Source organism: Chrysochloris asiatica, unplaced genomic scaffold, assembly GCF_000296735.1.
Source record: "Chrysochloris asiatica unplaced genomic scaffold, ChrAsi1.0 scaffold00037, whole genome shotgun sequence".
In the NCBI taxonomy this organism is placed as follows: domain Eukaryota; kingdom Metazoa; phylum Chordata; class Mammalia; order Afrosoricida; family Chrysochloridae; genus Chrysochloris; species Chrysochloris asiatica.
In genome coordinates this window covers 16,494,189-16,508,014 of record NW_006408555.1, presented here as the reverse complement: position 1 = coordinate 16,508,014, position 13,826 = coordinate 16,494,189, and the positions used below count along the sequence as shown (strand labels likewise).

General features: G+C 48.8%; 1 protein-coding gene across 1 annotated transcript in view; it reads left to right on the top strand.

The window, feature by feature from the left end:
* The window catches only part of VAC14 (Vac14 homolog (S. cerevisiae)), a 126,950-nt gene that overhangs the window by 57,065 nt on the left and 56,059 nt on the right, over positions 1 to 13,826 (top strand). The window contains exons 11-12 of the mRNA XM_006860315.1: positions 6,118 to 6,262; positions 6,374 to 6,439. Coding sequence (XP_006860377.1) covers positions 6,118 to 6,262; positions 6,374 to 6,439 — 211 coding nt within the window. The remainder of the gene's footprint in view (positions 1 to 6,117; positions 6,263 to 6,373; positions 6,440 to 13,826) is intronic.

Below are 13,826 nucleotides of genomic sequence, written 5' to 3'. Positions count from 1 at the left end.
GACTCCACGGCACATAACCACCACCATATATACCTTTGCCTCATCCCTGATAATGTGGAGCTGACAAGACCTAACTCTAGGGATGGCTGCTGGAGGAACCGTCCAGAGGCCAGCAGGAATGAACTGGGTCTAAGAGCACAGATGGACAGCCCTCCCTTGCCATCCTGGGTCAGGTGTAGTAGCTCAGCCTTCCACGTGGGGGCAGTGCAGGTCAGGCAGCAAAGCCAACGCTCTCCAAACTCACAGCTTGAGATGTGATTCCCCAGTTCTGCCCCATGTCACACTTCCTTTGGGTCGGCTTGGCATCTTTGGGGCGGAATGGATGGCACTATTCCTGTGTGACTCTTCTTCCTAGGGAGCCCAACACTCAGCCTGGGCCCTGGGGAGTCGGTGCCTTAGGAAAAGGAAAATTTCATACACTCAGCCCTTAGAAGGTCCTTAATATCTTTCCTCCTTTTATTTCATTTTATAATTGACATTTATTTTTAAGGCTCTTGTGTGTAGTTTTCAATTTCTGTATGTACCCATTTTAATATGTCCAACATCAGAATCTCATTGTTGGAGTCACCTCAAACTCATAGCATATCCGTAGGGCGGAGTGGGATTGCCCCATGGTTTCCAAGTGCTGTTGTTACAAGAGCCCATCACCACGTCTTTTCCCCACCAAAGTTTCAGTTTTTCACCAAGTGCTTTAACCATGATGTCTCTAGGGACCTCCCTCTCCCAAATTGTCTCAGTTAACATTCCTTATCCATTGTTGGCTTTCAGTTAGCTGTCACCTATTTCTGGGACAGTGGGTGGGCTGGGGACACAGGAGAAACCTGATTGGAGCCTATCATAAGTCTGTCCTGGATCCTACTTGTCTGAAATTAAAAAGCCAAGCAAGAACAAATCGGCCAGTGACTTCTTTCCCTCGGGGAACAGGAATTGCCCCCCAGCGCCCCTCCCCCCAGTCTGTTACCACTTGGCCTGAGGAAGTGGCCTTTTTGGTTGAAAGTGAAACCAGGGTGCTTGGCCCCCGTGGGTCAGATCGTGGGGTGTGGGCTGCAAGCCCCAGAGGCAGAAAAGAATTCTTCCCCTGCCAGAGATGACAACTGAGGGGCAGACTGAGGGGCTGGCAGGCGATGGAGCTAATCATAAACAGGATGCCATCATGCAGGGTCACCAAAAGAACCTAACCCATCCTGCAGTGCTCCAGGTGCACTGGTTTGCCTGGGGAACCACCCTAGGTTGCCAGTTTTGGCCATTAAATGCCAGTTCAGGCCATTCCAAGGCTGCGGCTGAACTGGGGAGTGCCTCTGTGGCAGAATGGCCTACCTGCCTGACAGAAAACTTCCACCAGAGGGCACTGATCCTTGGGGATGGAAAACTGTGGGCCCTGTCTGCAGAAAAAGGCATTTAATACACCTTCAGGCCTTCAGAGATCTCCTTAAAGCGCATTTTTGCATCCCACATGTGAAAAACTCCACAGCTGGACTCTTGCCCTCCCTTCAACTTCCTTCTTGCCCAGGACCTCGGATAGCCCCAAGTGGGCCCGGATGAGCAATAGAAAGAACCCCTGAAATCCTGAGATTGCTCAGGATCCCCATCAACATTGGAGGGCTCCAGGTAAACTGGTCTGGGTTTCTCCACAGGCGGAATTCCACCCTCCACTGTGGGAGGGAGCACAGGAAACACACAGGAAGTTGAGAGCTGGACTCCCTGGGAAGGAGTGCAAAGAGAAAGAAGTGGCCTGGAGGAGCAAGCTCATGCAGGAAAGAGCTAAACTACCCTAAGTCTCCATTATAGTTCTCACACCCTGAGGGCACCCCCTTCAGCAACTCTGCCCAGTGTCCCCCTCTGTAAACCAACTGTAAAAACAGAACCAACCTCGCAGGGGTGTGGAGCTTTATGAGTTACTGTATATAAAGAGCTTAAAGCAGTGCCCGGGGCTACTATTTCAGGAACTCTGTTGGTTTCTTACTTGTAAAATGGCCCAGAGAGGTTGACATTTTGTCCAAAGTCACTCAGCCAATTAAGGACCAAGCTGGAATTCAGGCTCATTCTGTCTGACCCCACAGCCCACATGGCTAGTCTTTATCCATCTCTGTTGGGGAGTTCCAAAAGTTTTGTGCCTCCACTTCTCCAATTGGTTTGATCCAGGAATCTTCACACTGATGCCCAGGGCCCTGTGGTGTTGGTGACATTCCGTACAGTTCTCCTTGCACACGGGTACAGACAAACAGATCCAGAAATCAGTGCTTCTCAACCTTTGTTGTTGTTTATTGTTGCGTGCCATCCAGTCGGTTCCGACCGTTAGTGATCCTGAAGAGGGTTTCTGAGGAGTGTCTGGTGAGCTTGACCTGCTGACTTTGTGGTTCAAACCGACTTTGCAGTCCAGTGCATTAACCCACAGCGCCGCACCAGGACCCCCTCAATGTTTAGTCTTTTGTTTGAGGGTGTTTTGTTTTTTTTTAAAGGTAACAATTCAAAAACAATTCTTTTCAGATTTTTCTTTGTTTTGATTTGAATAGAGAATGGATGAGTACCATAAAAAACTTAGACAACCTTACAGAAATCAACCACTGCCTCCCAGAGAGAGCCGTGGGAATGTCTGTACTTTATTAGTATCAGAAGTGTTATTCAGTCTGTACTTTTAATAGCCACAGAAGCACCATGCATTTGGAAATGGGAGTGTGTCTGGGTATGACATTCGCTTTCTGATGCTTTTTAAGAAAATGCTTGTGAACGTGAGGTTTTGCAGACATCTTGAAAGAGTCCCAGGAATGACTAGTCTAGATGTTTTGGAACCCGTGCAGAAAGATGTTTTAAACTGAGTGAGTTCCTGTTCTCTGGGTAAGGCAAACCAGGGTGGAGGGCACCAAGGCAGTATGCCTGGCAGCTTACCCTCGCTAGAAGGGTTCAGCCCCCACCACATGGCTCAGCAGGATCAGCCACCCCACTGAGAGCTCCTTCTCCGCCTGGCCCAGGCTCCAAGACCAGCATCCCTGATGCTCTGGGCTGCTCCTTCCCTCCATGGCCTCCCTTGGCAGCCAGTCCGGGGGGTGAGCTCTCCATGTAGGACCCCGGTATCCTGTCTGGTTTCCACAGTCTGGGGGCACAAATCACAAGATCCTTTCACTTTGGAAACCCTTTGGCAGGCGGCTTGACACTGGTCTCAAACCTGCTTCTGGCTGGGGAGATGGCCTCTGCTGTGGAGAAAGTGGAGAGCGTTAAGGCACAAAATGCTGCCAGTTCACATATGTCAATGCTGTGAAATCAAATCCTTCCTTCATGATTTGGCCCTGGCATGGTGTGCCCTGACCGAGATGCCGCGGCTGTCATCTGTGAAGCCCAGGTTGCGGAGATGACATCCAGCCTTGCTTCTTGGGTGCCCCCTTTAGACCGCTGGGATTTGGGGGTCCTGCCCTCACAAGTCAGCAGCAGGCTCCCCACAGAGACACTCCCTACATCACATAGCATCTGCTCTTGCCGCCTCCTTCTACCATCCGTGGGGCTGCCTCTTGTGACCTGGCCAGAGAGCCGTCAGTCTGCTCCAGAGGCTACCATGTGACTACTGTGTTGTTATTAAGTGCCACCGAACTGGTTCTAACTCAGCGACCCAGTATAGGGTTTCGAGGAGCGACTGATGGGTCAGATCTGCCGACATGGTCATCAGCAGCTCAGTACTGACCCTTCAGCACCACACAAGGACTACTAGTGTGACTACTAGAAAATGTCACTGTGCTCAGTAGACGTGCATATTGCTTTCTATTGGGCAGGTCCTCTAGAGAGAGGGACCAAAAGCCCACGTCTGCCACGCTGTCTGGGTTCTGTGTCTGTCTCAGGCAACTAAAGAATGTAGATGTTTGGATAATGTCACACGGCTCGTGGAACTTCCTGCCGTGTGACTCTGGCACTATCTCACTCCACGTGTGGAGACAAGGCTCTTCTGGGCTGTTGCTCACGCCCCTGTCTTCTGGCCACCAGGGGGATAGAAGCCGACTCACACCCCTGAAATGGGCACCATGGGGCTCATCAAACCAGATTAAATAGCAATTCTATCTAGCAATTAGAGAGCTCAGAATCATGCCCTTTAGGAATTCACATCAAATGCACTTCAGAGGGGCTGCAGGCGAGTTAGGAGCTCCCAACCGATGAGGTCCTGATGCAAATGAATAATTGAGCAGCCTGGAGATACCATTTTTATAGGGCAGCAAGAGCCACCTGGTGGGTCTGCAGGGAATGCATCCCCCCCATCTGCACTGTCACCTGACCATGACTATTCAGACTCAGCCTACAGAATGCCAAGTCGGAGTTTCCTGGCAGCACCATACTGTTTCTATCAGAAGGGCAGCCGGCTGCGGTTCTGAGAAGCCCAGGGCCTGTGCCCACCCTGGAGCGAAAGCACTTAGTCAACAGTCTCTGCGTTCCTCAGTCAGGGACTCTGCTTTCTCCTCATATCATTCACTCACAGGAGTGTCACAGTTCCAGGGGCGACTGTCATGGTGCCTGTCTGAGTTCTCAGTGACGGACAGACACAAGTCCTGCCTGGTGAAGGGCTTTGTGAGAGCTTAGACTGTTATCAGACTGTCCCTTCTGCTCTGTGGACATGCGTTGTTAACTTTATCAGTAAACCAGTTGCCATAGCATCAACTCTGACTCTTGATGTATCAGAGAAGAACTGTGCTCCATGGAGTTCTCGATGACTAGTCTTTCTGAAGTAGGATCACCAGGCCTTCCTTCCAAAACACCTGTGGGCAAATGTGAAACCCCCACCACCACCACCACCCCACCCCCGGTCAACCAGTTAACTGTTTTTAACACCCAGGAACTCCCTAATCAAAAAGGAATTCAGTGCCTAATGATGCTCGCTTGGCCTTTAGGGCCTGGTGAGGATCAGCTAGATGACACAGGGCAAGTTTCCTCCTGTTTACACCAGGGTGTTGTTCGGTGACATCGAGTCGGTACCGGCCCATAGCGACCTTACACACAGAAGAACGAAACACTGCCTGATCCTGGGCCAGCCTCACTACTGTTGCCACGCTTGAGTCCATCGATGCTGCCACTTAGCCAATCCATCTCGTTGGGAGCTGTTCTCTTTATCTCTGACCCTCCACCTTACCAAACATATTCTCCAGCAACTGGTCCCTCCTGACAATATGTCCAAAGTATGAGAGACGAAGCTTAGCCATCCTGGCCTCCAAGGAGCACTCTGGCTGCACTTCTTCCAAAACGGATCTGTTGTTTCCTTTGGCAGCCCATGGCACTTTCAATATTCTCCTCCAACACTATAACTCAAAGGCATCAATTCTTATACCGTCTTCCTTATTCACTGTCCAGCTTTCACGTGCATATGAGGTTACTGAAAATACCATGGCTTGGGTCAGGCACACCTTAGTCCTCAAGCTGATATCTTTGCTCTTCAACACTTTAAAAAGGTCTTGTGCAGTAGATTTGCCTAATGCAATACGTCATTTGATTTCTTGACTGCTGTTACCGTGGGTGTTGATAGTTGATCCAAAAAGAATGAAGTCCTTGACTTCAGTGTTTTTTCCATTGATAAGAATGTTGTTTATTGGTCCAGTGGTGAGAATTGTTGTTTTTTTAACATTGAGATGTAATCCATACCAAAGGCTGTGCTCTTTGATCTTCATCAGTAAATGTTTTAAGTCTTCTTCACTTTCAGCAAGCAAGGTTGTATTATCTGCATATCGCAGGTTGTTAATGAGTCTTCCTCCAATCCTGATGCCACGTTTTTCTTCATATATCCCAGCTTCTCAGATGATTTGTTCAGCATACAGGTTGAATAAGTATGGTGAAAGAATACAACCTTGTCGTACACCTTTCTTAATTTTAAACCATTTCTGGAAAAAGAAAATGGGGAGTCAGTGGGAGCCTAGTAGACTGGCCCTCATCCCCCCAAACTCTGCTTATCACGTCCATCAAGCAAGAACCCCCAAGCTCCTTAAAATGGGAGGAAGTAATAGGGGCTGAACCCCTGGGCTGGGCTTGAATGAGGTGTGTGCCCAGGTCATGACAAGGAGTGTGCGGTCTGCCCGCCTGGGCAGTGCAGTGAGTGTGTGGTTGGAGTGTGTGGGGCTTTAACTTGCCTCTCCATCCTGGTCTTGCCCACAGCACTGAAAGGGCCCCAGTGACCCTGCATCTCGATGGGATCGTGCAGGTCCTGAATTGCCACCTCAGTGACACAGGCATCGGGATGATGACAAGGATCGCCGTCCTGAAGTGGCTTTACCACCTGTATATCAAGACTCCCCGGAAGGTGAGCTCCTCCAGAGCCCCTGCCCCATGATTGGGGGGATTTGTGGCGAGGGAGGAGGCCGTGCAGCTCGGAAAGAGGAGAGCTCACGGGTTCCCTGTTCTCTGCCTCCAGATGTTCCGGCACACAGACAGCCTCTTCCCCATCCTGCTACAGACGTTATCGGACGAGTCTGACGAGGTAGGGTCCCATTCTCCCTCCTCTTCAGAGATCAGTGGGGGCTTGGAATTCTGCGGTGCTTGTTTCATTGTTCGCTTTAGCATCTAACGTTTGTCCTACTCTTCATACCTGGGAAAAGCTGTGTTGAAAACTCTTGGCTTTAGGAGTAAGGACTCTTGTTCTGTAGCCCCTTCTCAGAGGACCTGGCAGGCTGCAGCAGACCTGCAGTGGCCTTCTGGAAGGCACTGGAGAATGGCAGCTGAGAACTCAGCCTCCCATGTCACTCTGCCAAGTCCACAGTGTGGCTTTGCACCTGCTGGAGCTCTCCGCATGGCAGGTTGCCTTTCACCTGTCCAGTGGAGGGACAGTAATACATGGGGCTATGAGAATGCGTGAGCGTCGGCTCTTTCATTTAAGGTGGACTCCACTGTGACCAACACTTTGAAATTAAACCTTGAAGCTTTTGCACCCAAGAGCTGCTGGTACAAAAGGTGTTGGCTGGCCCAGGCTCCAGGCAGCAGGAATAGTGCCTCTGTTTTGAGGGCCTGAGAGGCTGCCAGCCATACGCCATGCTCACCAGCGCACCTTTCTGTGGCTGTAGGGTCAGGTGGTTCTTCGCGGGGACTCCCCTGCCTCCAAGCCAAGGTGGTAGCGTTTGCCACTGGGCATTTCCTCATCCATAGAGGCTCCTTGGGCTGTGTGTTGGATGCTGAGAGTCTAAGCCTTGACCAGTGGGCACATGAATCTACACACCTGCCCACTCTGTCTTGTGGGTCCATGGGAATGCACAGGCCTGTGGATGGGGAGAAAGGAAGAGGTCTGTTGCTTAGTGTGTCCTGTACTCAGCGCCCCTGGGCTGGTACAGGCTCATGTAGGCTCCCAGGATAGCTGCCCTCCAGCCCTAGTTGGCGCTCCTGAACCCAGACTGGACAGAATAGATTCAGAAGCAGACAGGCATCAATTCTAGGTCCTTCCAGAAAATCCAAAACAAATGGTCTGTAAGTATGCCCTTGACTGCCCTGCCTGTTCATCCTCTCCCCACCCCACACACCCTCGTTCCCTTTCCTTGGCCGTGCCCCTGTGCCAGGCCCAGGTGGACGTGGCCCAGTTCTGCTTGTGACTCACTGCTCAGTTACGGCCCTCCTTTCAGTGCAACAAGGAAAAGAAGAGCTCAGCTGATTCCTTCCTTCCTGAGGCCTTGTTGGAAGCCGCTGAGTTTTCTGTCCTTTGAATTGAGTTGTTTAATCCCGTCCAGCCTTCTGTGCTGGAAATTGGCGTGGTGCATGGGCACTGAGCAGGTCTGTCCAGGCTGCGGCTGGGAAGCCTGACTTGCTGACGTGCCAGATGTTGTCAGGGCTTCAGTTCCATCTCCTGGGCCGCCTTCGCTGGGGATGGGATTCAAGCTGTTCTGGGAGTTTGCTTTCCCGTCTCTAGGGAAGGGACGTTGGGACTTTGGTCATCAGGAGTGAGTCCTGATTCTGCCATATCTGGGTTCTTCCCTTTAATCATATTCTTAAAGTCTCTCTGGGGAGCTTTAAGACCCACTGCGTGCTCAACAATGAGATGCAGCCACAGCAGGCGAGTCGCCTCTGGAGCTCCTTTCTAGGATGTTCCTTCTGCATCTGCTGTGGTACCAGTGCACCGTCTCGGGGCAGTTAGAGCTGACTTCAGAATAAGCTCCCTGGGGCTGAACTCTGTTTGCCAGTTGAGAGAGGACCACCTAGCCTGAAGAGAGCCCCCTTCATTAGCTTGGCGTCCTAGATGATTCTTAGTGGCTAGCTGTTATTAAGTCCTTCGGTGGTCCCTGGATAGCACAGACTGTTTGCAGCTTGGCCGCTAGCTGAGAGGTTGGCAGTTCATATTCACCCAGCAGTACTGCAGATGAAAGGCCTGGTCACTACTTCCATACGATTCCCATTGCTGATGCCTACTCAGAGTGACCCTGTAGGGCAGGGTGGAACTGTCCCATAAAGTTTCCATGGAACAACTGATGGGTTCTAACTATTGAGCGCTTTAATGGTTGTACCACCGGGGTTCCTTTCCATAAGACTACAGCTGTTGAGGAATGGTCTACTACAGAAGACTGTAGAAGAATTGATACTTTTGAGTTACGGTGTTGGAGGAGAATATTGAAAGTGCCATGGGCTACCAAAAGAACCAACAGATTTGTGTTGGAAGAAGTGAAGCCAGAGTGCTCCTTGGAGGACAGCATGGCCAAACTTCGTCTCTCATACTTCGGACATATTGTCAGGAAGGACCAGTCACTGGAGAAGGATACCATGTTTGGTAAGGTGGGGAATGAGAGAAAAAGAGTAAGGCCCCCAGCGAGATGGACTGGCAAAGTGGCAGCATCAATAGGCTCAAGCGTGGCAACAGTAGTAAGGTTGGCCCAGGATCAGGCAGTGTTCCGGTCTGTTGTGCATATATGGTCGCTATGAGTCGATAGCAACTCGATGGCTCCTAACAACGACATAGCCATTGAAAGCCCTATGAGGCAGTCGTCCTGTGGCACTTGCGAGATCACCATGAGTTGGAATCAAGTCAACAGCAATGGGTTTGGGGTTGAGGTTTTTTTTTTTTATGAAGTCTTTACAATTAGCTAGGAGCTATGCAAAACCCTCAAACTACTCGGGGGATGTACTCTGTTATTCCCATTTTACAGCTCAGAAAACTGCGGCCTGGGGAAGGGAAGTAAAGTAAGGTTCACACAGCTAAGAAGTGGTGAAGCCCAAACTGAAACCAGATAGGTTTGACTGCAAGGCCTTAATTACGTAGCCACCACACCCATGACTCGCAGATGTGATCCCAGCCACCACTGTCAGAACCAGCTCGGAGGTGGGGGTTGGGGACTTGAAGTGACTTACGGCAGCATCCCCGTTTGCTCATGAGATTTCTCCATGAGACGAGTTTCCGACCTTTTCTTTTATTCCACAAGTTCTTGAGAAGAGGTCTCAATTAGGTGTGTTCATTTTGTAAATGATCAATTTGTATTGGGTGAATCTGCTGCAAAAGACCTCTTAAAGTTTTCAAAAAGCGAAGATGTCACTTTGAAGACTAAGTGTGGTGCCTGACCCAAGCCAGGGTAATTTTAGTTGCCTAATATGCATGTGGGAGTCCTGGTGTGGCACTGTGGATTAATGTGCCAGACTGCAAAGCCGTTTGTACTGTGAAGTTGGCAGTTTAAGCTCACCAGCTGCTCCTCGGAAACCCTATACAGGATCGCTATGGGTCGGAACCAACTTGATGGCACTTAACAACAACAACAATATGCATGTGAGAGTCTTGTGTGGTGCTGTGAGTTAATGCGTCAGACTGCAAAGTCATTTGAACTGCAAGGTCATCGTTCAAGCTCACCACCTGCTCCTTGGAAACTCTATACAGGGTTGCTATGGCTCAGAATCTACTCGATGGCACTTAACAACAACAACATGCATGTGAAAGCTGGATAGTAAAGAAGGAAGACTGAAAAAGAACTGATGCCTTTGAACTGTGTCGTTGGGAAAAAGTACTGAAAATACCATTGTTGATGTTCTTAGGTGCCCACTCATAGCAACCCTGTGCACAGCAGAATGAAACACTACCCGATCCTAGGACAACCTCACTATGGTTGCCATGCTTGAGCCCATTGATACTGCCACTCAGCCAATCCATCTTGCTGGGGGTCTTCCTCTTTTTCTCTGACCCTCCACTTTTCCAAACATGATATCCTTCGCCAGCAACTGGTCCCTTCTGACAATATGTCTGAAGTATGAGAGATGAAGTTTGGCCATGCTGTCCTCCAAGGAGCACTCTGGCTTCACTTCTTCCAACACAGATCTGTTGGTTCTATTAGGAAAATACCATAGGAGCAAATAAATCTTTCTTCGAAGAAGTACATCCAGAATGCTCCTTAAAAGCAAGGAGAGCAAGACTTCATCTCACATAGTTTGAGCTTGACCAGTCTCTGGAGAAGGACAGCATGCTTGGAAAAGTAGATGGTCAGTGAAAAAGAAGACCCTCAAGATGATGGATTGACAAACATTCAAACATTGTGACGATGACGAAGAAGCAAACAGTGTTCCGTCTGATGTACACAACTCAGCGGCGCCTGACAACATTTTGGGGGAAAAACTTCCCCTTTTATCCCAATACCCTTTATCCATTTTTCTTAGTGATTTGCAGAAGGTCTTTGTATATTTGTTGCATTACATTTTGTAGTGTATGTTGCTGATGCTTTGTGGGTTGTTGGGGGTTTTTTTGCCTAATAAGATGGTAAGAGCCACCGCCCTCAGGGTATACACTGTGCCCAGGTGTTACTGATGCAAGAGCTTAGAGACCAAGCTCTCCCCACCTCCCAGCTCAGCAGTCCCCACTGCAGGTGGCCGCCTCACCAGGGTGTCCTGCCTGCTGCTGCTCTTCAGTTCCCACACCCTCTGGTGTTCTCTGTTTGCTCTGCTTTTCCATTGTTCAGGATAAGTGGCTATTTCCTCAGGGTAGCCTACTCCTTGAAGACTTCACCGGAAAATCCCTTTTATCAAAAAGAATTTGCAGATGTCAAGTTAATATTCTTGGTGCAGAGTAGAAATCCTCCAATTAGCTGGAGATCCAGTGACTTGGTTGTAAGTGAAAATGTGCTGCTTGTGAGCACCATGACTCGGAGGGAGCATGCTCAGGGCCGTTCTGTGAGACCCTGGTTGGGAGGCGGGCCTGCTTTGCTACCATTCAGGTCAGGCCGGATGTGGACTGCCTCTTGAGCTCTTTCTGTGAGGGTGGCCGTGTTCCCAGCTGTGAGAACTGAGGGGACTAGGGTCTCTCCAGGTTCTTACTGGTGTCACCAGCCTGGGAGAAACCTCAGTGTGATCTTCCTTGGAGGAGACCTGCATGGACAGCTAGCCACCAGGCATGGGTTTGAATCCCAGCTCTGAGCCTTCGCACCTGGTGTAAGGAACTGAGCTTCTGTGAACCTGCGAAGTGGGGACAATGGCGTCTCCACCTACCTCATGGCTTGTTGTAGAAACAAAGTGAAAAGTCCCAGCACAGAGCTTGGCTTCTGTAACAACAGTGAACGAGGTGGTTGTGTCTTTGGCTGCACGTTAATTTAGCAAATACTAACCTACTTACTGTGTTGAAATCTCCCATCCAGAGCAGGGCTTGTTCCCACTTATAGAAGTTAACTTGATAGTCCTTAGGAAGGTTTAGAGTCTTTTTTTATTGTTGCTTGGTGCCGGCAAGTTGATTCCCACTCATAGTAATCCCATACACAGAAGAAGGAAACCACCCGGGCCTGCGCCAAGCTCACAACGGTTACGTTTGAGCCCGTTACTGCTGCCCTTGTGTCAGTCCATCTCATTAAGGGTCATCTCTCTTTCACTGACCCTCCACTTTACCAAACCTGTCCTTCTTCAGAAACTAGTCCTTCCTGACAACATGTCCAAAGTACAAGAGACAAAGTCTTGCCATCGTCACTTCTAAGAAGCAATCTGGCTATACTTCTTCCAAACAGACAACTTTGTTCTGGCAGTACATAGCACTTTCAATATTTTTCTACAACACCATGATTCAAATGCATTGATTCTTCTCCAGTCTTCCTTACTCGTTGTCCACCTTTTGCATGCGTATGACGTGATAAAAATACCATAGTTTGGGTCAGGTGTGTTTTAATCCTCAATGTAACATCTTTGCTCTTTAACACTTTAAAAAGTTCTTTTGCAGCATATTTGCCTGATGCAGTACATCATTAGATTTGTTAGCTACTACTTTCATGAGTATTGAATGGTTGTTTTTGTTGTTAAGTGCCATCAAGTCAACTCCGACCCATAGCGACCCTGTATAGAGTTTCCACGGAACAGCTGGTGAGCTTGAACCTCCAACCTTGCAGTTCAAACAGCTTTGCAATCTGGCACATTAACCCATAGCACCACATTGAATGGTAGATTCAAGCAAGATGAAGTCTGATAACTTCAAACTTTTCTCAAATTTTAGCATGATGTTATTTACTGGTCCAGTTGCGAGGATTTTCATTTTCTTTACACTGAGGTATAGCAGTGATATCCCTTGTTCCATGTTCTCTTCTGAATCCAGCTTGAATATCTGGCAGCTTCCTGACGATGTACTGCTAAAACCATTGTTTAATTACCTTCAGCAATAGTTTACTTGCTTGTGGTATTAGTAACATTGTTTGGTGAATTCCTCATTCAGCTGGGTTACCTTTCTATAGAATGGACACAAACATCAGTCTTTTCCAGTGAGTTGGCCAGATTTCTTGGCTTAGACGAGTGAGCCCATCCAGCGCTGCATCAGTTTGTTGAAGCATTTCCATTTGTATTCCATCAGTTTGTGGAGCCTTGTTTTTCACCAGTGCCTTTAGTACAGCTTAGACCTCTTCCTTTAATATATGGTATCTCTTTAAATAATGATTGAACACTGACTAGTTCTTTTTGATACAGTGATTCTCTGTATTCCTTCCAGCTCCTTTTTTTGTTTGTTTTTATTGTGAATTGAGTGATAGTTAACATGGGAGGGCATCAGTTTTACATTCATCCTTTCGTAGTTTGTTTCATTGCAATGATTTGAGTCCCCTCCATGCATCAGCATTCGCTTCCAATCCCTCTGTTTTGTTTGTTGTTTTGGGATGTACACCGAAACACTCAAGAATATATAACCATTCAAACAACCAAAGGGTTTACAGTGCACGCCAGCCCTCCGGCCACCAGCACGCAGACACTCTCCCTCCTTGAGCCTGGAGTCCCCAGCCACTCCGTCTCTCCACATCATCGTCCCTGCCTCCATCTCTGGTGTCACTGCTCCGCTCTTCACCTTTGATAACCCCAGGATCCTCCGCTCCTGGACTGCAAGATCAACAACTCCCATTCTTTTTTTTTTTCTTAAATGTTTTATTGTGAATTATGTGATAGTTGACATGGGAGAACATTAGGTTTTCATTCATCCTATCATATATCGTTTCATTGCCATGGTTACAATCCCCTCCATGCATCATCAGCAAACCTGCTGTCATCAGCACACAGCCCCTCGTCCCTCTCTGGGTCTGAAGTCCCCAGCTGCTCCATTGCTCCATGTCATCTTCTCTGCCTCCATCTCAGGCATCGCTGCTTTTCTGGGTAGGGTCCTGCACTCCGCTCTTCTCCCTTGATGGTCCCAGGGACCTCCGCGCCTAGACTGAAAAGTTAATCATACCCCTCCTTGCTACAAAATGTCTACCTTTACATTACCAACCCTTACAATCAGTCCTGATAACAGTTATTCACTATTGTTATCACAAGAGACCTATCCACATCTCCCTGAATCAGTCCCGCCTAGACAGATTGGATACTACTCAGTGGAGAGTCTACCTTTCTCCACACCCTCTGGATCTAGGATCCCTCTTGAAAGCTTGTAAGCCAATCACTTCTTGCCTTTGTAGCCCCTCCCC